Source organism: Notamacropus eugenii, chromosome 3, assembly GCF_028372415.1.
Source record: "Notamacropus eugenii isolate mMacEug1 chromosome 3, mMacEug1.pri_v2, whole genome shotgun sequence".
Taxonomy (NCBI): domain Eukaryota; kingdom Metazoa; phylum Chordata; class Mammalia; order Diprotodontia; family Macropodidae; genus Notamacropus; species Notamacropus eugenii.
This window is the reverse complement of record NC_092874.1, coordinates 79,768,550-79,794,125: the sequence shown is the minus strand read 5'-3', so window position 1 is coordinate 79,794,125 and position 25,576 is coordinate 79,768,550. Positions and strand designations below refer to the sequence as shown.

Here is a 25,576-nt window from a genome sequence, read left to right as displayed (position 1 = left end):
TATTTTATACACTTAAAAACATTACTCTCAGAAGAAGTCCATAGATGCCTTTTGTACAGACAACAAAGGAGTCCATTACACGAGAAGTTTTACTTTAATTATAAGGGCACGAAGAAGCCAATGAAGGCTTTGGAGTATGAGTATGATATGGACACATCTCTATCTTAGACTTCTGAGAATTACGTAGGGGATGGAAAGGAAAAAAAAGACAAAATCTGAGGTAGCCATTCTGACTTGAAATATAACTACTACATCCCTACTTTTTTTTTTTTTTGCTTCTCTGGGCTAAATATCCCCACTCTTTTACCTGCTCCTCAGATGGAACAAACTTTGCCATCCTGGTTTTCTTCCTCTGGATACATTCTAGCTTATCATGTTTTCTGAAATATGACACCAAGAATTGAACAGTGCTATAAGGAAGTAGTCCCTTTGAAAGACTAGAGAATGTGAAAAATATTTCAGAACTGGACAAAGTCCAATGTCCTGACTTTCAAAGAAGCAAAGTGCCTGTAACCCATAGGCCAATACAATTTCCTGGCAGAATTCTGGGTCATATTACCATTGGTATGGTTATTGAGTTTCTAGATAAGTAAGCAATGATCACAAGCACTAGAGTGGCTTCAAGAACAAATTAAACCAAATTAATCTCAATTCCTTTTTCTGATAAGGCCATTTGTCTGTTTGGGGCATCCTTAGATATTTCGATTTCCGAAAAATACTTGATAAAGTGTCATAATATTCTTGCATAAAAATGGCCAATAGGAAGGGACAGAGCCAAGATGGCGGAGTAGAAAGATGCACATATACTAGCCCTTACCCCACAGCCCATAAAATACATGTAAAGAAGAACTCTCAACAAATTCTAGAGCAGCAGAAGCCACAGAACAATGGAGTGGAGGAGATTTCTATCCCAGAGAGACCTGAAAGACTGACGGGAAAGGTCTGTCATGCACCTGGACGTGGAGCAGAGCCCAGCCCTGCCTTGGCCACGTGGCACCAAAAGGAGCAGATCTGAGCAGGCTTCAAAGACAGAATCTCCAGCGTCAGCACAGATCCCTCAACCCACAGGCGCCAAAGGTCAGTGAGAGGGTCTTTTCAGCTGGCCAAGAAGGGAGCAGGGTGTCCCCATAACTCAGGCCTCCTCAGGTAGCAGCAGTAAATGGGGCTCCCAAAGCAGGCAGTAGCCCACATCCATTGTTGAAGGTCTTACTGTAAACCCCCTGAGGGAACTGAGCCCTGGGTGGCGGCCCTGCCCCCTCCTTAGCGGCTGATCTTAATCTCATGCTGAATAGCTGCCCTGTTGAAAGCCCCTGAGACTTGAGAGCAGCTCATCTGAATCTCAGCCCCCAGTGCTGGCTTGGCAGAACTGGAGGCAAGGTGATTGTGGAGAGGAAACTCAGAAGTCAAGTAACTGGCTGGGAAAATGCCCAAAAAAGGGAAAAAAAATAAGATCATAGAAGGTTACTTTCTGGGGAACAGGTGTCTTCCCCCCATCCTTTCAGATGAGGAAGAACAAGGCATACTGTCAGAGGAAGTCAAGGCCTCTGCCTCCAGGACCTCCAAAGGGAACTTAAACTGGGCTCAGGCAATAGAAGGCCTTAAAAAAAAGTTAGCAGCTTACTAAAGGAGAACCAAAAAAATGCTGAGGAAAATAACAGCTTTAAAAAGAGGGTAACTCAATTGGAAAAAGAGGTCCAAAAAGCCAATGAGAAGGAGGTTTTAAAAAGCAAAATTAGCCAAATGCAGGAGAAGGTTCAAAAGCTCACTGAACAAAATAATTTGTTGAAAGAGAGAACTGAGTTCAGGGAAATGAATGACTATGAGTTAAACCAAGCAGTTAGTAAACAAAACCAAAAATTTGAAAAAATAGAAGATAATGTGAAACATCTCATTGGAAAAACAACTGACCTGGAAAATAGATCCAGGAGAAGCAATTTAAAAATTGTGGGACTACTTGAAAGCCATGATCAAAAAAAGAGCCTAGACATTATCTTCCATGAAATTATCAAAGAAAACTGCCATGATGTTCTAGAATCAGAGGGCAAAATAAATATTGAAAGAATTCACCGATCACCTCCTGAAAGAGACCTGAACAGAGAAACTCCTAGGAATATTGTGGCCAAATTTCAGAGTTCCCAGGTCAAGGAGAAAATATTGCAAGCAACCAACAACAATAAGTTAGGGTCCTTTAATTCTTAGTAATACTGTGGAGACAATTAGGTCAAGAATTTGTGAAGTTAGCAACATAAATATTTGTGTCTTGGTTAATGTTTAAAAAAAAAAATTCTTTTGTGGTCCATATTGTAAATGCTTTAAAAAGAAGTATCACCTGACCAAAAGTTTGAACTGTTTTATGTTATAAACTGTGTTAAAAATGAAAAATAAAATTAAAAAAAAATGGCCAATAGGAGAATTCAGAACTAGTAGAAAAGATGAAGGAAGGCAGTGTATTCATCACTGACTGTATGGAAGCCTGGAAGGAAGTCTCTACTGAAGAATCTTAGGAATTGGTAGTAGGACCTAAGTCACCTAACATTCTTATCATTGATTTGGGTAAAGGCACAGATATCAGGATAATTAAATTTCAGATAGTCTAGGGATAATTAACACTCTGGATGACAGGATTCAAAAAAATCTTGACAGGCTAGAACACTGGAACAAATCAAAAAGTACAAAGTTATAAACTCAGATTTAAAAATGATTTTAACTTCACAAGTATAAGATTTATTATTATCCGGTTCACTAACTGTTTATTTAAATTTATTTAAATAAATATTATTTGTTAGTGCTACATGTTGCAAAAAACAAAGTAGTCCCTGTGCTCAAAGAACTTATGATCTGCATTGGAGGAGAAATAACATGCACATAGAAAATTAAATGTAAAACATATACAGTCATTCCAAGAGGAAGTATCAGAAAGAGGGGGAAGGGAGTGGGAGAGGTCTAGATACCTACAGGATGTGACAGTGAGGTGGATTTTAAGGGAAGCCATTTCATGCTTGGAATGTAAAGTCCACAAAAGAAAGCAACATGCAATAGGCATGCATGTTTTAAAAAGGGGTTACATGATGATGGGCCAAACAAAAGCATGGAGCTTCTTAAGCAGGGGAGGGACCCAGTTAATATCAATGTCAGCTCTGTGGACAATGGATTGTAGAGGAAAACAGATGAGAGTTAAGAGACCAATTAGGAGGTAACAGCAACAATCCAGGTGAGACTGAAAAGCTTGAACTAGAGTTATCTATGTGGTTAGCACCAATATTATACTTTAAGGTTTGCCAAACATTGTGTAAGGTCGCCCCTTGGATTCTCACAACAACTCTGGGAAGCATCCCCATTTTATAGATGAAAAAACTAAGACTAAGAGGTTAAGTGATTTGCTTAGGATCACAAAATAGTGACTTTCTGAGGCAGGATCTGAACTCATACCACAAAGGCTTATTTTAGGATAAAAGCAGTGCCAAGAGAAAAGTTTGGATATGAAAAGATATTGTGAAAGCAGAAAAAAACAGGATTTGGCAATTCACTCTGACCAGCAGAGAGGGAGAAGGATAAGTTGAAGAAAACACAGAGGGTTTGAAGTTGGATGACAGAGAACAGCAATGTTATCAAATCAGAAGATTGTGAGGAAAAACGAATGTGAATGTTCTCTATCTGCCAGAAATTTTCTATAAACATTCATCTTCTGAAAGGACATATATTAGGAAGTAATCAAGTTCAAAGCAGTGGCCCAGGAAAACTAACTTCTTTAAAGTGGTGGACGGAATGAATCACAATTCATGAATGCATTACTTTCAGAATTCTATAATAAAAAATTTCTATTAACAAAAAGACACATTTCTAGCTATACTGGTTCCTTAAGCATTAGCCAACAAATCTTATCTGTCTAGGAAGCAGTTCTTAATATCACATACCTGGCATAATCTGGATGTGTGTAAGGAACAGTCCTAACACCTTCTCCTACATATAATTCACAGGAAAAGGAAGTATAAAATGAGTCTTCATCTGACATGGTTTGAAAGTAGGGTCCTAAAGAGAAAAAAAGGGTCTTCTTCAGTCCATGAAGTTTATTAAAATGATGTATGATGACATTAAGTAAATGGATTTTTAAGAAGATATCACCATTCATGGTTTTCCAGTGAAATCAATTATTTCTCACTTCATATAAAGCCCATTAATTTCAGGCAACTCTTCCACTTAACACCATTGTGAAAGACTCATTTTGCAAAATTATAAACATTCTCTTTAAAATATATGTGTTCTAACAACACCATTCATGGAGCTGTGATTGATCTTATTTCTTTCCTTATGATAGAGAATACGAACTTTCTAGACTATGCATGATGAACCAAGTGAATTCCATTAAGGGGACAAAAATAATAAAAGGCAAAAAAAAAAAAGACAATAAAAAGCATCCATTCTTGAGAGTGAAGGACTACATATATGGGCTATAAAAAAACTGGACTAAAAAAAAAATTTACAGGAGAAAACTTTAATCAATACAATTTCAACCAAAGTCCTTGAGTATATATATATATATATATATATATATATATATATATATATATATATATATATATATATATATACACACACAAAAAAAAAAATACATAAATGTTATATAAAAATAAGAGTAAACTGGAAGTCTAATATTATGTGGTGTAGTCTTTTCACTGAGCAGCAAAAGCTTTTTAGACTAACATGGGACAATCAAGTCCTTAGAAAATTATGGGGCACCACGTGGCCGTATTTTAAACAAGGTATCAAACAGGCAGCCAACAACCCTTCTGACAAGACTCCCAAGTGGCTGAACCAGATTAAAATAAAATTAAGAACTGTGTAAGAATGTAAATATAAAATACTCATAATGGTAATTTGCAGTTTCTTAAGTCAATATGTCACTTTCAGGATTCCTTATGTATGACTTGCTGTCCCTTTTAGTGCTGGGTTTGGAGTCTAGAAGACGTGAGTTCAAATGTCGCCTCAGACTTTAGCAGCTGTATGACCTGGGACATCACTTCACTTCTGTTTGCTTCAGTTTCCCTAACTCTAAAATGGGAATGATAACAGCACCTACCTCATGGGGTTGTTGTGAGGACCCAATAAGATCCTAAAAATGAGGTAATACCTTAAAGCACTTTACACGGTGCCTGACACGGAATATAAATGCTTATTCTCTCCTCCTATTTAAGTTTGACATAATTGTTCTAGACAAATCTATTCTAAATTGTAAGAAGAAATGAAGGAAAGCAGTTCTTTTTTTAAAATTCCAATCACAAAGTTCTATAAACTTAACACATTTGCATAATATAGTTTTACTAAATTATTAACTTACAGTAATTAGCTTTCTTGTCATCTGGGGACCGTTTAGTAAATTACCATCAACAGGTTTCTGAAAAAAAATTTCAAGTTTAACTTCAAAACAACCCTGCAAGGACGCATATGTGTATATACATAATAAATGATGAGGCACCTCTACAACAGAAAGAAAATCAGTTTCTTGTGCTTAATTTCCTTGGTACCTCACTTTTTATATTTTACCATCCAGTTTATTTATCATTTTCCCCAAAGAATATAGATTCCTGTCCCAAATTAAGTCTGAGTTTGTGAATTATAGGTAAACATTAACTCTATTGGCCCTTCTAAGCTATTTTGAAGTTTGATTTTTAAGTTTTAGGCATATGTGCAAACATTCCTAAATATAAAAGCTCTACTCATTTTTATTTTTATAAGAACAATTCAATACATTAAAATAAATCGCTTCAAAAAAAGTGGAATGAAAAAAATTTAACAATAAGTAATAAGAAACACTCAAAAAGAATATACCCAAATGGTGACCTCCATTAAGAAAGAATCTCCCTAGATTTTGGAACATGGAACCAAAATAGTTAAAAGATGAATATTAAAAAATTAGGAAGAAAAACTGATCATATCATATCCCTGCTAAAAATTTTCAGTGGTATCTGCTCACTTCATTTTCTCCCCTCCATACCCTGACAGCCTGGGGCCCCTTCAGCAATTTCCTTGCTATGGTTGCAGTGTTTGGCAATCTACTGTTTTTATAACACCATTTTGGGGCAACAAGCATCAATCCCAACTCCGCTTTGCCACCTGTAGGAGGGGTGATGTAAGGAAAATAGACTCAGCTAGAGAAGGAAAGAACGGAGGAAATTTGGGCAGGACAAAAGAATGTTGGATTGTGTCAGGCTTGAAGATAAGGGGACAAATAGTCCCAGAGACACTTGGGGCTATAATTAAGGCACGTGAAGAGCAAATTTTCCAATGTGGGTGGAAGCTGAACCAGCTTCTAAGTCTAGTTCCTGGAGGAAAGTCAGCATTCAAGGAGAAGATGTCAGAAGTAAGAGATAGGGAAATATAACAAAAAAAAATAAGAAACCCCCACAATGATCTGAGGGGAAAAAAATCTTCAGTAAAAACCTTCAGAGCACAAACAAATGAATCAAAAAGACAGATGCTTATATCAGAAAGAGAGATGGCTACCAAGAAAGCAAATAGACTGTAAATTTCTCTAAGTAAATATTGCAAAAGAAAGAAAATGGACCAACATTTGAAAAAATGAGAACCCCAAGGATTCCCAGGAAACCGCAGCAGAATGTTACCAAAAGAGAAATCAGAATCTTGAATAAAGCGAAAAGGGAACAAATCAAAGAATTTGTCATCTGTACAGCAAAAATAATTAGCAAAATAAAAAAAAAAAACCCAACACTTCAATCTGGGGTAGTATCTCCAAAGAAGTGATAAGAGAAAACAACTGATTGAGAATACAATCTGAAAGAAGAAAATCTAAAAGCAATAATGTTAAAAAAAAACCCTTACCACCATCTGCATACAAGCAAAACACAATGATCTTGAAGAAAGGATGTAGAGACAAGGATCATACAACTGCCAGAAGAACACAACTGTAATAATGACCAATGTTAAATCAACAATAATGTTTTACTGAAATAGGTTGTTACAAGAATTTCTGGTTTACAGAAATTCTAAGGCTATAATGCTGGCCCATCACACCAATGACTCTGGCTTTCTCTATATATCACGGTAACTCAAAACAACGAGTACAACATTATACTCACAAAATCTGCTTGCAGATTCGATCTTACCTCAATTACATGAGGCCGGACAGATTTTCTTTCCTTTTTACTTCGACCAAGGCTTTTTATAAAATTTTCAACTTCTTTTCCTGCCTGAGATATCTGTTGAGGGGCAGCATTCACTGAACATCTGTTTTAAAATGTAAAATAACCATATATGATACAAATATGAGCATATACAACATGTATGCATATATGTACGTTCTCAATTAGACCCAACTCTGATGCCTCACTGTGGTGTGGTGAAGACCCTGGGTTCTGAGCCAAGGCCAGAAAGTACAAATAGTTCTTCTATGGGAAGCCTTGACATTAGTCCCACTTAAAGACCATCTAGTTTCCAAGGATCAGCCTCGCTATGTAGAAAGAAGTTCAGCACCAGGAGTCTGTCACTATGTGACAAATGTTTTGACCCTAGCACAAAGAAAAACAGAAAACGCACTTCCATCCTTGGCAGCTCCCTTCTTCTGCTCTGCATCAGTGGCAAAGTGATCTAAAGGTACTAAAAATATAAGCTTTTGAACTGTGTATAAATATTAACTGCTAATACTTGAAATATGACATGTTTGTCCAATTATAAGCACTGGAATAAATGAATCTTATCAGTCTTCACTTGCTCACTATAGAGCATGAGTTCTTATCCCAGAGTCTATGAACCTGTCTTTTTAACATTCTAATAATTGTATCTCAATATAAATGGTTTGCCTAGTATTCTTACATTGTCTTATTCATTTAAAACCATTACTCTGAGAAGGGATCTATAGACTTCATGTGGCTGTCAAAAAGAGACCATGATATAAAAAAGGTTAAGAACCCCTGCTATTCAGAAAACTAAAGGAACTACAAAATGGAAAGATGATTCAAAGGTGCCCCTTGGAGAGGTAAATAAAAGAGTTCATGAATTTAGCTTTATTATAAAATCAAAGACAAGAAGAAACATCATTCCAACAGACACTTCCTTCATATATTCTACTTTTGTGCTTAAGACAAAAACAAAAAACCATAAAGATAAGTAAAACTTATGCCACTTATGCAACAACTGCAAAGGATGAGAACGTAGAGAACTCTACAAGGAAGACTATCTAAACTAAAAAAACATGTAAATTAATGCTTGATAAATTAAGTAGAGGTGAATGAAAGGGAGGAAGGTAAAATATATGTTGGAAAATATGGCTCACTAAAACAAAGGCTAATAAGTTACATGATAAGTTATCTCATACCTATATGTTATGAATACTTTATGAAGAACAGGGAGGTGATAGACACGTTAAACACTATGTTACATAAAAAAAAAAAACTGATTACATCTTTACAGGTAACAAAAAGCTACTTAAGTATGAGTCTTTTCTGAATCAAGTCAAACCATAGACTTGTTAGAAGATCAAAATCAATGCAAAATTAGAACAAAAAAGAGAAGACAAATAATGTACTTAAAACAGCAACAACATTCTTGATTTAAACAAATTATTAACATTCCAAAAATAGGAAATCGTTGAAGGAAGACAGCTCAGTATAGACTAACACCATTTCTGAGGCTGCCTTATTATCAATGGTAATCAACTATCACTATGAAGCTAAAAGAAATGAAAAAATGCCTCAGTAAGTAAATATTTGGTTTATTTGTCAAGTACAGAGATATATGGTAGACAAAGGTAGTATCAGTTTAGAATGTAATCTCATTTATAAGCCATTCCAGAGGAAGAAGGAAGTTTATAAGCATTCTTACTTCACAAAATAACTAGAGTTTATGAAAAGCTTGACTAGATCATCCTGAAAGTACCTAAGGATTAAACTATGAGAATAGATTAAAAATAGCTACCTATTGAGAGAGGTTTATCACAAATTATTTACTCCACTGCTGTAAATGAAATCAGTCCAGATGTGCTCATGTGTGCTCAAATGCTGAATGAGGAAGCAGGACCTAAGGATGAGAAGTGTGCCCAGACTGGACCACGTACACACAAGAGGATAATTATGGAGGTGACCATTTTGGAGATGTTAAGGGATCAATTCTCAAGATACTTGAACAGGAGAAGACACTAAATGAGCAGAGGGAAAAGCAATCACAAACCTTACTGTTATGGGGAAAAAAAGCAACAAAAAATCTTTATGAAAATAGTTTACCGTGATGCAAAGTATGGAAAGGGAACAGGCAGGTTTCTACAAATGATATTCTGGAACAGACCCTATCTTTGAAGTAAGTCACACAAGGGAATGACAGGGACTGAGTGTAAAAGACCTCACAGAGTTCACTGTACTGTGTTGAAAATAAAAAAACAATCACAATTTGGCTAAGCAAATTGCTACTATTAATGTTCCACAACTAGGTATTTCCTAGGTAACCATTAAAATCATACAAGCCAGCCTTCATTCCTCACTGAACTTTATCTATCCTGCCACAGCAACACCTCACCCTGGAAGCTCACTTAGCCCTTGACCTCCTCACAATACGTAAGTACAATCTTCCCTTTCAGACCCTTTTTCCTCTTAGACCTGCCATTTCAAGAGAAAGTACCAAGGCCAACCATATCTGTCTTTACCTCCAGGCTCTAGCCAAGATCTCTGGACTCTTCCACTATGCCCCCTTCTCCCTCCTCACCATCTTTTCAGCTTCCTTTCAGGTACTGTGTTCTCCCATTAAAATATTAGCATCCTGACTGAGACTTCTTTCTCTTTGCATTAGTATCTCCAGAATTTAGCAGAATCTTCAGAATTTATTCTTGAAATAGTTTTGAAAAAGGATCTCTCAACTGTTAATATTAAATGAAGTATAAAACTAGGAAAAATTTGCTAGCCAAAAAAAAATCAAGCATTGTTGTGGATGATGTTCAGTGGTGTCCAAATGGGAGATGCTATATGATTGATGAGATCTTCCCAACGTCCTTTTTAACAGATGACCAGGTGATATCTGCATCAAACCCTGACACATGGCAGAGCCTACTAAACATAACCCAGAATCACTCAATATCATTCAGCATAAAAATCTCACAAAGAAAAAACCAAGAGGAGTTAAGAATGCTTATTGTCCATATCATGATACGTAGCTGGATGGAAAACCAACAAAGCTGTTTCATCAGAACACATATCTTAGATGGGGCTGAAGATGGACAATAAACTAGGCCCAGAAATAATGAGAATATTTTAACTAATATTCTATTAAAAATTTATTTTACTTTTCTTTTTTAAATGCGCATTTTATCAATCTGTTAAGGTGTTGGGTTTGCTTTTTTTTCAACCTAAAATTTCACTGGTGTAGGGCACTCTGTCTACCAATGCAAATCTTCCACATTCTTATAAGTTGTGCTCTTGAGTCATTTTCTGGGGCACTGAGAGGTTAATGCCTTCCTCAGGGAAATATGGAAAGTCAGTATGTATAAAAAATGGAACTAATTATCCCCAAGTCTTTCTGATTATGAGCTACACAGTTATCTACATTTACTCAGGTGAATTACTGTATTGTGGAGATTTTTTTTTTTTAGTATCAATCAAAAAGAAAGAAATCAATCTATCACAGAAAGAAATGAAGGAATTTTTTGAGGTTATATATACACAAAAATATATTTAGCAAAAATTAGTAAACTACAAGATTATTTATTTAGCTATCTGAAAAACCAATGACTCTTACCTCATATTATCACAATTTAATAAATGTTTCTTGATACGTGGAAGTTTTCTTAGAATTGGCTTAATGTCTGACATTTCTGCAACTCGCTTCATTAGTCTCACCTAACCCAAAGCAATGACATACATACAGATGTAACAGGGAAAAAATTAAAAGCAGTTATTTAAAAAACAATTTCTAGTAGTGAGTCTAAGTAAATTTAAGATGCCAGTAGCTTCTGTGACTTTGTTTAGTCCCATACAGGAAAAACTTAGTTGTTTTTTTTTTTTTGCTGAAATGTGAACAAGACAGATTCTGTAAGCATGCATGTTAGCACTTCTCACCTTTGTATAATTTGCTTCTTTTAATAAAATCACATCAACAAATGTTTATAAAGTACCTACTATAAGTGAAGCCACACAGTGCCAGGTCCTAGGGATACAAAGACAAAAACCAAGTACTCCTAGCCCTTAGCAAGCTTTTATTCAATTTAGGGAATGAATTATATGCATGAATAAGTGTGATGAAAGAGAAAGGTACTAACAACATGGAAGTCAGATTACTTTTTCATGAAAGAGATGACCATCAATGCTTAGCCTTGAAGTACAGTGGGAGGCGAAGGTAAGAGTGAAATTCATTCCCAGGATGAGGAAAGGTTTTGGCAAATGCCTGTAAATGGGAGGTGGAATATCCCAATTTAACTACTTGGTTGAGGTGAATAAATCCAGAATAATCAATTATTTCTTTACCTGATCCATTCCATTAAAGGTTTCTAATAAGTCCCCAGCAGGAGAAAGTGTTCTACTAGCTCTAACAGATGCATATAAATGGCCAGAATTAGGAATTCCATTTGAAAGTTCTTGAGCACTCATTTTAACTAACACTTTAAAGTATTCCTCATCTTCAAAGTGTGGGCTATAAAAAAATAAAAGAACAGTATACAGTCAATGCAAAAGACAATCCCCTAGGCAGCAATGGAACAGAAAAACAATTCAACAGTGATTATCTCTCTATGCCCCTCTCAGGATAAGAGCCACACCTCAAACCTCAGCTCCTAACTCAATGCATTGAGTGACCACCTCCCTCAGCCTCGGAGGCTGGGGGGACCGAGTGCCAAACTCTCAGGATCACTCCAGTTTGCATTTGCTGCTCTGCCTGGTTTCAACTCCAGGGAACAAAACTGCCTAGTGTCCTTGCTCCTCCCTCATTTTCTACCTCCTTTTGTATGTTGTCTCCCCATTTCGATTATTTGTAACCTTCTAGAAGGCAGAGACTGCTTTTCTTTCTACTACTTGTAACCCTGGCACTTAGTAAATGTTCATTGGATTGAATTGGATCTCTGCTCAGCTTGGGTATGCAACACTGAGGAGCAACACAATCCCCATCTTTAAGATAGTTACAATCCAGTAAGTGATATTAGACATGTACACCCATAACTACCAGCAGATCCCCAATCATATTTTATCAAATTAAAATATGATTAAATATATTAAATGAAGTCAAATAAAGGTGCCTGAGACAAAGGGGAATGAGGGAAGATTTTGTAGAAGAGGTAGACCTTGAGAAAAGAAAAGAGAATCCTATCTACACATGGTAAGTACTATGGGCAAACACAGTGAGAAAGGGTGGAACAAGTCTGAGAATAGCAGGTTGGATGGTATACGATGTACAAAGAGAAAGAATGAGGAAAACAGCTGGAAATGCTACTTGGAGGCAGATTGTATAGAATATTAAAAGCCAAGCTAGTGTTTCTGCTTTTTTAATAGCCAATAAAGAGGAACTGAGGATATATATCTGAAACTTACTGAAAATCTACTTTGTATTAATTTGTAGTCTATGGAACAATTTGTCATAATCTGGTCCAAACTCCAGAATTACAAAAATTTTGTTAAGGTAAACTATCAATGATTAAGCACTGTGACTAAAGTCCTCTTTATTTCTAGGATTTAGATATCAGAGTATCTAAAAGGCAACATTATGTCAGGTAATCAAGTCATGTTACTTGTTAAATATTTCACTCCATAAATGCATCATATCTGATAGATTTCGATCCAGGCACAAAGATGAAAAAAGCACACCCTGAAAAGAGAAAAATAAAATCCACTGTTAGCCAATCTACAAAAAGACAAATAATATTTTAAAACCCTTTTAACTGATTTTTAAATTGCAGTCGTGCCATGGAAAAGACAAAAATCCAATTTACCTGTTCATACATGTCTAAATCTGAATCATCTGGAATCACATGAGGGGAGGCCGACATTCCTCCTGTTTTTAGTTCTATCTGCTGAGCCTGTTCTCTGTAGTCATAAATGCCACAACCCATCCTGTTGATAAAGAAATAATCACTTAAACTTCATTATTTTAAAATACGTGTATGTAGATATAAAATCTCTACGAAGTACCCTAAATCAATCCGTTATGCTCATAGCCCTGAAGAAGCTGTTCCTCATACTTTATCATCAAGTACCTGTGAATTGTGACAGCATCCCTCTAGATGTCTCTACTAATCCCCTAGGAAAACAAATTACACTTGACAGATTGTATGTGTATATGTACCTACAAATATCTATATAAACTACACTAGTGCTGTAAATAAATCATAAATTTTAAAAATATCTGTCCATCTCTAAATAATTAATTCCTTGAGCCCTTTCCTCTTCTGCCATTTTCTTTACCCCATTTAAATGGTTCAATGTTCTGGCAGCCAAGGAAGGAAAGAATTAAGCAATAAGTGATTATATGGATAGCCTTGGAAGCAGGAAGACTGATTCCCTTAGCCACGTCCCTCACAAAGTTAGGACACTTAAGTTTCAAACAGTTTATAAATCCTGCCTGGGACTGTTCTCAACCCAAACTGCAAATATGGTAGATGAACTAAACTAAAGCAGAGCCAAAAGAATGACTGTCAAGATTCTATTATGTCAAAAAATCAATTTAAAAAAAAATCAGTAAAAAATAAAACAAAGGTCCACTGAAAAAATTATTTTAAGGGCAGAATACTAAAAACAAAAGAAAAATTAACCCAGAAAAATTTTCAACTTGAAATTTTTCAAAGGAATAATGGACCTGGGAAATAAGAGGAAGAAAAAATACTGATATTATCAGGCTTCCCAAAAATTACAAAGAAACAAAATTGGGGTCAAATGATAATCAGTAAGAGAAAACTTCTGGAAAATAGTGAGAAAGAAGGGAACATGGCAAACTGGCACAAAGGAGCTGCTAACAATGATGAATGCCGAATTCAGCTCACTAAAGACAGTGTTTTCAATGTCCAGAATAAAAACACCAATGAAATTACTTTGAAGCAACCAAAAAGTAAGGCATCACATATCAAAAACCTATCACATAGAACTGCACAAGATTTTTCTTTCAAAGAAAAAGATTATAGAAACCGGAATCAGACAAACTCAAAGTTAATAGACTTCATCAAAAAATCAGCTAAGTATAAGTAACCCTTTCAAAGATAAGCAATGGTCATTAAAGCTGTATGAATCTGGGAAATTCACGGTGGTGAAAGTTAACCTTATAGTTTCTGACATGAAAATAAACACAAGAGCACAAGCTGCATCAAGCTAATACTGAAAACAAGAGACACTAACAGTTGTAATGAACTAGCCTCTCTCAAGGCAATCTCCACAGAGGGATTAAAAACAGCAGTAGTAGTATATGGGTTAATAAATGAGTGGGTCCAATAAATGGGTTTGAGGGATAAGGGGGAAAGGAAGGAAAAGGGAAGAGACTAATAAGCTCACTGGATCCCAAGGATAGCGACTGGTTTATGACTTCATCAGTCTACAAGCTCCTTGTGCCAATGCAGACTGGCACCCTCAGTGACTTGTTATTGTTGAGAGTAGCCTCAAGGACGAGGCAGGTATCACACACAGTCTGTCTGTCCGAGAGTCTAAGTCTTCTTTACTTCAAAGCCAACTCAAGCCACTAGTCATGCTGACCCTCAGAGGGTCATACATTTGTATATATGGAGGCAGCAAGGTGTCGGAAGTCATTATATGGATAAGATAGTGCAACTAAACAGGGTGAGAGGAGAAGGCAGAGTGACAAAGGTAAAAGAGAGGTTAAGGGGAATGCTATGCAGAGTAACACTCCTGTCTCAAAATAGTGATACCTATTTGAAAGACTGTACTGGACAAACAATATGATAAATCAAAAAATAAAAATCATGATTATATCAAAAGACACAAAAAAAGGTCTTTGATAAAATACAAAAAGTCTTTTGTTAGAAACTAAGAGCTAGCGTTCTATATACAGGAAAATGTTTTAATACACTATTATTTGACATAGTTTCAGAAATGCTAGCTACAGCAATAAGGAAACAAAGTCCCCCTTACCCCATTTTGCATTTATTTAAAATGAATAAAAAACTTTACCAAAAAAATAAGAAAACAGAAGACATGAAATTTCTCATTGAAAAACTGAACTGGAAAACAGATCAAGAGGTAATTTAAGAATTACTGGACTACCTGAAAGCCATAATCAAAAAAAGGACTTGGACATCATATGGAATAAATTATCTCACATAAAAGAAGTGAGAAAGAGATATTAAGAGTGGAGGGGAAGACTGGGAGGAGTTGGGTGTGGGTGGCAGGCAACACCTAAACCTTACTCTCCTATGAACTGGCTCACAGAGGGAATAACATACACACTCAGTCGGGTAGAGAAATCTATCTTACCATGTAAGGAAGTAAAAAGGGATGGTGGATAAGAGAAATAATTTTATAGCCAAAGGACTATAAAACTGTGCATAATAGCCTTTGATTCAGCAATACCACTGCAATACCACTCACTATGCATAAGTGAGAAAGAGCCACACACACACGCATGCACGCACGCACACACACACAGGCATGCACACACACATGGGGAGGGGGGAAGCAGAGGGAGAACTACAAAATTATTTATAGAAGCTCTGTGGTGGCCAAGAATTGGAAAATAAGGGCATGTCCCCATCAATTAGGGAATAGCTAAACAAGTTGTGGTACTTGATTGTAACAGAATATGTGCTATAAATGATAAACAGGATGATTTTAGAAAAACCTGGAAAGACATATGAACTGATACAAAGTGAAGTGAGCAGAACCAGGAGAAAACTATAACATAGTAAAAACAACACTATACAATGAAGAACTGTGAATGACTTTGCTATTTTCAGCAATACACAACCCCAAAGGGCTCACGATGAAAAATGCTATCCACCTCTGGAAAAAGAACTAATGTTATCTGAAAGCACACTGATGCATACTATTTTTCATTTTCTTTCTTTCTTTTGCTTTCTGCTTTCCTTTCCTTTTTTTTTTTTTGAGTCTACTTGTACAAAATGGCTAATATGGAAATCAATGCTTTACATGCCTGTATAGGTATAACCTATATCAGATTGCTTACTGTTCTCCAAGAGGGGGGGAAGGATAGAATTTGAAATTCGAAACTTTTTAAAAAATGTTAAAAATTGTTTTTACTTGTAATTGGGGAAAAATATTATTTAAAAATATATTATTTCATTGGATCCTCACAACAACTCTGGGAGATAGTTATTATTATACCCATTTTTACAATTAAGGAAACCGAGGCAGAGAGCAAGTAAGTGATTTTGCCCAAGGTGACATACCTAGGAAGTACCTTGAGACTGCATCTGATCTCAGGTCTTCTTGACTCCAGGCGTCGGGCTCTACCACTGTGCCATCTCTGTGTGTTTGTGTTATTGATATGTCTACCCACATAATAAATATCAGAATCATCTTACTTTGTAAGCACACTGCAGAAGAGAGGCACGTATGGCCTGAGTTCCTCAGGAAGCGTATTCAGATTAGAAAAGGCTCTGAAATATACCACACCATTGGTTGGCTGTGCACAGTACTGGACGGGGATTTCACCAGCTGTAGGAGACAAAAAGTAACACATAATTAGTATGGCACTGTAAGAGCTACTAAGAAGTATATGATTATGTTTTGATATTTAAAAATGCTACTGGAAAGGATTCTGGGAAGATGGCAGAGTAGGTCAGAAAAGATGAAGTAGAGCCTCGGAGCAAACACTGAGCAGTAAAAATAAAGGGACAGAATAGGGACAACTGAAGAAGAGCTGAAGAAAAATCCCAGGATGAGGTTTGTCCCTGGGAAGATTTAACATGTCCAGCATAGGTCCGAGGTCCCCTTAAACAGTAAGTGGCAAGCCTTCTGGTTAGCTCAGTTGGGAGGCTGCCTCTACTCTAGCCTAAGACAGGGAGGGGTGTTGGACATCTGAGCCGGGAAGATCAAGGAAACCTCTGCTGAAAAAGAATGCCAGACCTGGCTGTGCTGTGCACATGGAGCAGGGCACCACTGGCTATGGGCACTTAGAGAAGGGTGGAGGTCGTGGTTCCAGTTCCAGGCCAGAGTGGGGAACTGAAGGAGGAACTGAGGCTGCAGGTACCATCCCTCACACCCCAGCACTGGAGATGACTATAAAAACTAAACTTCTACAAATAAAAGAAATGCACAGAAAAAGGAGAAAGAATCCAACCACAGGGAGTTACTATGGGAATAGAGAAGACTGGAGTTCAACTTCAGAGAACAATGAAGCAAAGAAACCTTCTACCCCAAAGAGTAACATGAAACGGTCAGATGCTGAAAAAGAATTCATACAAGAACTTAAGAAGATTATGAAAAGAAAGTCAACCAATTAAAAAAGGAGACCCAGAATCTTAAGGAAGAAAATGACTCCTTGAAAATTAGAATAGGGCAAGGGGAAACTAGCAAAGTCACGAGAGACCATGAATTAATCAAATAAAATATAAAGAATGAAAAAAATATAAGAAAATATGAAACATCTCATAAGAAAAACAACCAAACTGGAGAACAGAGAAAACATACGAATAATCAGACTATCGGTATGATTAAAAAATACTTTTGTTACAATAATACAAAAAAATAACTAAGGAAAATAGTCCTGAAGCATTAGAACAAGAGGGGAAAGTAGAAATAGAAAAAATCCACCTAATACCACCTGAAAGGGAGATCCTGTGAGGAAAATCCATAGGAACTTTATAGTCAAATTCCAAAACCTATTGCTCAAGGATAAAATATTAAAAGCAACAAGAAAAAAAAACTATTTAAATATGCCTGTGTCACAATTAGAATTACACAAGACTCAGCAGTTGCAACCCTAAAAAAATGACCTTGAAAAAGTCTTGGAACACTATATAAAAAAGAGCAAAAGAACTGGGGTTCTCGTAGAAAATATCATACTCAACAAAGCTAAGAATAAAACAATGAAAAAATGCATATTTAATGAACTGTCAGGATTTTGTTAAAAACAAAACAGAAGATGTGACATACAAGAGGCAAGAGAAATGTAAAGTACATATCAAAGATTAATTACAAGGGATTCAATAAGGACAGACTGTTTACCTTTTATGTATATAAAATGTATGTCTAAGATTGTTATTGGTAATTAAGTATTTTGTAAGAAGGATGGAGGTACACATGAGTATATAACATCAAAAGGTAAAACTGTTTAGGAACAGATGAAAAAGTAATTTTTTTTAATATAAATGAGGTGCAAGAGGAAGAACCACACAGAGGAATTGGAGGGGCTTTTAGGTCTGGAAACCTATTTTCATTGCAAATGGGTTCAAGAGGGAACAATACATATATATCTAGAAGAGTATAAAAGTCTTCTAAATTCAGAAATAAATAAAATACTAAGGGAATAGGTAAGGGGGAGAGGATAGGGGAGGGTTCTTTAGAGGGGAGAGGGAGGGAGTAGGTTAAAGGTGGGATGTAGAAGGGTGCTCAGATTAATGGGAATGGGGGAGCAAGGGAGAGATCTTTAAGGGGGAAGGTGAAGGAAGAGGTCAGGGGGTATAGAAGGGTGTTCAAAGTTATAGGAATGGGAGAATAAGGGAGGGATCCTTGGAGTTTTAAGTAACAGAAGGGCAAGATAGAGGGTGGAAGTAAAGTACAGTTAGGAAGGATAGGAAATAAGAGATATGCACAAACATAAAAACAAAGATCAGGAGTAGAATTTGTTAGGGAAAATTTGTCTATATATCAATGTATGTATACATATATGTACATACGTATATGTATATATGTGCATGTGTGTGTTTATCTATACATCTGAATATATTCTCACTTAATTTTAGCCTTTGGGGGGAGGAAGGATAAAAAAATCAAAAAGCGCATAGTACACAACAAAGAAAAGTAACAAGGAAGCAAAGGTGGACAGCTCGCAACATAATACGTAGTTTTCATTATATAGGTTTTCTTAAAATGGAAATTTTTTGCTACATATCCTGAATCCTCTTATATTCTGCTGTGCCCATAACATGCTTTTTATTCTTTTCTTATTTTGTATTTAAGTTTCAATATTTAAATTTTAATAGGTTTCTTTTTCTTTTCTTATCATGTACTTAAGTTTCAGTAATAAAGCAAAAAAAATGCTACTGTTGTTCACACTAAACTAAAATTATATGATCATATTTAGTGTAATTTAGCTCACTTTTATTCACTTTATATAACCTACTACAATTTAATATCAATTGATAAAATATTTAAGATTTTAGAAGTTTTTCATAGTAAATTTTGGAAAATCTCAGTAAATTTTGCAATATAGTCTTAGACACAAACTGTTTTTTCAGTTAAATTTAAGATTGAGAATTTTCTAAACAGTTTTTTTTTTCATTTTGTTAAGTATTAGCTTAGCATTTAAGGCTTAGGTTGGCTTTTAAAGTTTCTACCCTTTGACCTAGTCCCTGAAAAAAGACTTATGAATTCTGGGCTGTCCATCCTCCTCTTCCTGTCTGGTATTTTTTTAAAATAAGATCTAGAACTGGAAGGGACTTCTCATGCAAAGTTCTCATTTTACACAGGAGGAAAGTGATGTCAAGATAAGTTAGATGATTTACCCAAGCTCACATGGCTAACACACTGAAGAATCAGGATTCAAGCAGGGTCTAAATCCACTTTTCATTCCATTACACAGAAAGTTAACAATACTTACAAACTTCTAATTGCTATCACGAAGCTGTCTGACATAAGCCCTCACTGAATCCAGGCGCAGAGACAGACGTAAAGGTGGCAGTGTGCTAAAAGGGATCCAGAATGCAAGTTCTCGGGATGACTATGATCTCAAGCATCTTACCGAGAGCTGTAGCATACGCTACCTTGTGCTGTAATTCATTTTTTTAGATATACAACTTCATTACTAAGCCAGGCCACAACCTCCTTAAAGGCCATACCTTTTTGTAGATACATTAAACCTACACAAAAGTTCAACAAATGATGCTGATACAAATAATGCATAGTCCTTAATGGCAACAAAGCACTTCACATACATGTTTTATACTCATGATGACAATAATCCAAATGATCACTTTTTTATGCCAATACAAACTGATCTAATACAATCATTCCTTCAAGTTATCAACAACTCCAGCATAAAATGGTTCATCTCTCCACAGACAAAGATCAAGAGTAGAATTTGTTAGGGAGAACATATGTCTGTGTATCTACGTATGTATGCATGTATGTGCATGCATGTCTACATATCTGAAGAGAGGACAATTATGCTACAACAAAGGGAGACAGAATCAAGTTAAGCACCTCATGAAAGGTCTAAATCTAGACCATACACCATCAGTGTGACATTGACACCAGAAGTACTTGTGTACACCAGTCTTCTACCACAAACCACGGCAAGATTAGGTACCTACCATGATAATCTAAAAGTGGTACGTTACAAATGAATGCTAAAGAGGTAACTGGGAAGACAGACTACAGCAGTGACCAGTCAGGCATCTGGTCCATTTTTTTGTTTCCTTCCTCTGGACTGATGGACAGTTTCTGTGGTTTTTCCCTGCCTCCTTCTTCCTCATAACTCCAAAAGTCAAAAGGATGTTTTGGCAAAAGAATCACGAGTTGAAGTACTACCCTTGAAAACCTGTACTACACCCAATGCCAGGATTCACACCTTTAAGTAAAAAGAGAAAATTACAAAATCACACCAGACCAAACCCAAAAGTACTAACTGAGAAGGTGAGCAAGAGGACACACTCCTGGAGAAGGCTGGCTGTCACAGACTATAGACAACTAGAGATTCTCAGGAAGATTCAAAGGTCAGAATACTGTAATTCTTAAGAGAAAACAGCATTACATATCTTATTGTTCACAACTCAAATGAAACCAAATTGAAGCCAAAGTTTTCTCCCCCAACAGTTCCATTCAAGTTACAATGACCTGCCAATGCGGTATCCAGTTCAGTATGGGATATAGTAGGCTCTATGTCAGACACTTTTAATGCTGGTAGACAGGTAGCATCTTGTGGTTTACTTTGCAAATCCTGTAATTCTAAACCTAAAAGATAAAAAGAAATGACTGATTTATGATTTCAATTTAAAAATGTATACAACTGATTCTACAACTGTGCAGATTCAATTAAACATTGCAATGTTTCATTTTTCAGCTGATTCCTTTATGAATGCTGTATTTCTAAAAACTTAATATGCTTAATTAATATTAACTAACATTCATTAATATTTCTAAAAACTTAATTAACATGCTTAACAATTATTTTTTAGGCTTTCTAAATCACAAAATGTCCTACACTGAAAGTGAACAGTATGTGATAAGCTAACAGTAGTAGCTGTCGTGGATTCACAGAATCTGAGGGGGAAATGGACCCCTGTGATCACCTCCTTTAATTCATATCTGAACAGGAACCGTCCCATTAAATACCAACTGATTATACAGCTTCTGTATAAATAACTAAGACTGTGTCTCTATAACCTCCTAAGGCAGTCCATTTCATTTTTTTTCTTTTTAATTTATTTAATTAACTTTTAACATTCATTTTCACAAAATTTTGGGTTCCAAATTTTTTCCCCATTTGTCCCCTTCCCTCACTCCAAAACACTGAGCGTTCTAATTGCCCCTATCTCCAATCTGCCCTCTCTTCTATCATCCCTCCCTTCCCTTGTCCCCATCTTCTCTTTTGTCCTGTAGGGCCAGATAACTTTCTATACCCCTTTACCTGTATTTCTTATTTCCTAGTAGCAAGAACAGTACTCGACAGTTGTTCCTAAAACTTTGAGTTCCAGCTTCTCTTCATCCCTCCCTCCCCACCCATTCCCTTTGGGAAGGCAAGCAATTCAATACAGGCCATATCTGTGTAGTTTTGCAAATGACTTCCATAATAGTCATGTTGTGTAAGACTAACTATATTTCCCTCCATCCTATCCTGCCCCCCATTGCTTCCATTCTCTCTTTTGATCCTGTCCCTCCCCAGGTGTTGACCTCAAATTGCTCCCTCCTCCCATTGCCCTCCCTTCCAACATTCCCCCCACCCTGCTTATCCTCTTTTCCCCCACTTTCCTGTACTGTAAGATAGGTTTTCATACCAGAATGAGTGTGCTTTTTATTCCTTCCTTTAGTGGAATGTGATGAGAGCAAACTTCATGTTTTTCTCTCACCTCCCCTCTTTTTCCCTCCACTAAAATGTCTTTTGCTTGCCTCTTTTATGAGAAATAATTTGCCCCATTCCATTTCTCCCTTTCTCCTCCCAATATATTTCTCTCTCACCGCTTAATTTCATTTTTTTAAGATATAATCCCATCCTATTCAATTCACTCTGTGTGTGTGTGTGTGTGTCTGTGTGTGTCTGTGTAATCCCACCAAGTACCCAGATACTGAAAAGGTTCAAGAGTTACAAATATTGTCTTTCCATGTAGGAATGTAAACAGTTCAATTTTAGTAAGTCCCTTATGACTTCTCTTTGCTGTTTACCTTTTCATGCTTCTCTTCATTCTTGTGTTTGAAAGTCAAATTTTCTTTTCAGCTATGGTCTTTTCATCAAGAATGCTTGAAAGTTCTCTGTTTCATTGAAAGACCATTTTTTTCCCCTGAAGTATTATACTCAGTTTTGCTGGGTAGGTGATTCTTGGTTTTAGTCCTAGTTCCTTTGACTTCTGGAATATCATATTCCACACCCTACGATCCCTTAACGTAGAAGCTGCTAGATCTTGTGTTGTCCTGATTGTATTTCCACAATACTTGAATTGTTTCTTTCTAGCTGCTTGCAATATTATCTCCTTGACCAGGGAACTCTGGAATTTGGCCACAATGTTCCTAAGAGTTTCTCTTTTTGGATCTCTTTCAGGAGGTGATAGGTGGATTCCTTGAATACTTATTTTGCCTTCTGGTTCTAGAATCTCAGGACAGTTTTCTTTGATAATTTCATGAAAGATGATGTCTAGGCTCTTTTTTTGATCATGACTTTCAGGTAGTCCCATAATTTTTAAATTGTCTCTCCTGGATCTATTTTCCAGGTCAGCTGTTTTTCCAATGAGATATTTCACATTATCTTCCATTTTTTCATTCTTTTGGTTTTGTTTTGTGATTTCTTGGTTTCTCATAAAGTCATTAGCCTCCATCTGTTTCATTCTAATTTTTAAAGAACTATTTTCTTCAGTGAGCTTTTGAACCTCCTTTTCCATTTGGCTAATTCTGCTTTTTAAAGCATTCTTCTCTTCACTGGCTTTTTGACCCTCTTTTGCCAATTGAGTTAGCCTATTTTTCAAGGTGTTATTTTCTTCAGCATTTTTTTGGGTCGCCTTTAGCAAGGTGTTGATCTGCTTTTCATACTTTTTTTGCATCTCTCTCATTTCTCTTCCCAGTTTTTCCTCCACCTCTCTAACTTAATTTTCAAAATCCTTTTTGAGCTCTTCCATGGCCTGAGCCCATTAAATATTTATTCTGGATGTTTGGGATACAGAAGCCTTGACTTCTGTGTCTTTCCCTGATGGTAAGCATTGTTCTTCCTCATCAGAAAGGAAGGGAGGAGATATCTGTTCACCAAGAAAGTAACCTTCTATGGTCTTAATTTTTTTTCCCTTTTCTGGGCATTTTCCCAGCCAGTGACTTGACTTCTGAGCTTCCTCTTCACACCCACCTCGCCTCCAGATCCGCCCAGCCAGCACTTGGGGTCTGACATTCAAATGCTGCTTCCCAGCCTCAGGGCTTTGGGTGGGATGGGGCTGCTATTCAGTGTGAGATTAAGTTCAGGTGCTCAGGTGGGGGCAGGGCCGCCTCATGGGGCTCAGTTCCCTCAGAGGGTTTATGTGGAGACCTTCAACAATGCATCCGAGCTCCTGCCTGCTTGGGGAGCCCCTGTCTGCTGCTGCTGCCTCTGCTGCTGCCTCCTGAGGGGGCCCGAGCTATGGAGACAACCCCGCTCCCCTCCTGGTGAGCCAAAAAGACTCTCTCACTCACCCCCGGGGCCTGTGGGTGGAGGGGCCTGCTTGGCCGCTGGAGATTCCATCCCTGAAGCCTGCTTGGATCTGCTCCTCTTGGTGTGGCACAGCCAAGGCAGGGCTGGGCTCCGCTCTGGGTCCGGTGGGTGACGGACCTTTCGGGTCAGTTTTTCAGGGCTCTCTGGAACAGAAATCTCCTCCCCTCTGTTGTTCTGTGGCTTCTGTTGCTCCAGAATTTGTTGGGAGTTCTTCTTCACAGATATTTTATGGGCTGTGGGTTCGGAGCTAGCATATGTGTATCTTTCTACTCCGCCATCTTGGCTCCTCCCCAGTCCATTTTATTTTGACAGCTCTAACTTGTTCGGAAGCTAAAATGTAGCTTTCCCTGCATCATTCCTAATTCTGCACTCTGGGGTCAAGTAAAACAAACCTCAGATCTCTGCCCCACATGACAGCCCTTCAAACACTGTAAGATAGCTATTATCTGCCATCCCCAGTTCCTACAAACTTGATGAATATATTGCATGGTTCTGAGTTCACTGCTGGTTGCTTGCTTCTAGAAATACTCTAGCTTGTCAATATCCTTCCTGAAATGGGATTCACGATCCGGTCTGACCAAAGTACAGCTAGATTTTTCATCTTCCTTCTATACCTCTAAGGTAAAGAGAGAAACGTAAGCACTTGTGCCAATGAACTGCCTTACCTAGTATTTTTTTTTCTCCTGTTGTTCCTGCATCCTGGCTCTCTTTGGTACCTCTAATTAAGCCATACGTCCTTCCCTTCTAGACCTTAAAACAAGTCTACAGTTTTAACAGGCATAATTGTTCACAATTATTTCATTTGATTCTCACAACAACCCTGGGAGATAGGTGCTATTATTATCCCTGTTTTACAGATGAGACTTATAAATAACTGACACAGAATGAAGTTAACATAACCAGAAGAACAATTTATATGGTGACCAGAACAGTAAGCTGAGAGGAAATAATGCTGAAAGATCTCAGAATTTTGTCCAAAAGAACAGTCAATTAAGATATGAATAGCATAAGGAGGAAACATGCAGAGAGGTTATCAACTAAAGGAGCAGAACATGTATTCTTAGGCATGGCCAGTTGACTTGTTAAATACCTGATTCTGTATACTTGTTATGCTGGAGGAGAGGGGTGGAGAAGCTAATTAGTAATAGACATGGAGGGGAGGGAAGTTCTGTTTTATTCAGTAGTATTAATTATTTTAATCAAATGATCAATATCAAGTTTTCAAATAAACTTAATTTTTTTACATCCCATGATTTCTCAATTACAATGCAAGTGAAAAAGCAGAAGTTAAAAAAAGTTTAAGACAGGTTGGAATCAACGCTGTTGGAAGTAGCCACAATGATGGCATCACAAATCCAACAAGTATCACAATTATGTGAACACTAAAAGATTGTTTTGTGACTTAAAGACGTTGTGGCTTTCTGTATACATAAGCAAGAATTCACTTATAAAAGTAAAAGGTAGGAATAAGGTGAAAGTTAAAAATCAAATAGTACATTTATTAGTAACGTCACTTCTAAGTTAAAATGTATAAAACTAATCTCTCCCCTCCTAAGCCCATGTTATCTCCTCTTTGAGTGGCAACACC

The 25,576-nt window shown here is 36.9% G+C and overlaps 1 protein-coding gene across 1 annotated transcript in view; it reads right to left on the bottom strand.

The window, feature by feature from the left end:
- Nucleotides 1–25,576, bottom strand: part of PITRM1 (pitrilysin metallopeptidase 1) — a 47,880-nt gene that overhangs the window by 3,809 nt on the left and 18,495 nt on the right. The window contains 10 exon segments of the mRNA XM_072652046.1: nt 3,915–3,967; nt 3,970–4,029; nt 5,336–5,392; nt 7,122–7,242; nt 10,735–10,835; nt 11,460–11,625; nt 12,713–12,789; nt 12,914–13,034; nt 16,466–16,598; nt 20,940–21,056. Coding sequence (XP_072508147.1) covers nt 3,915–3,967; nt 3,970–4,029; nt 5,336–5,392; nt 7,122–7,242; nt 10,735–10,835; nt 11,460–11,625; nt 12,713–12,789; nt 12,914–13,034; nt 16,466–16,598; nt 20,940–21,056 — 1,006 coding nt within the window.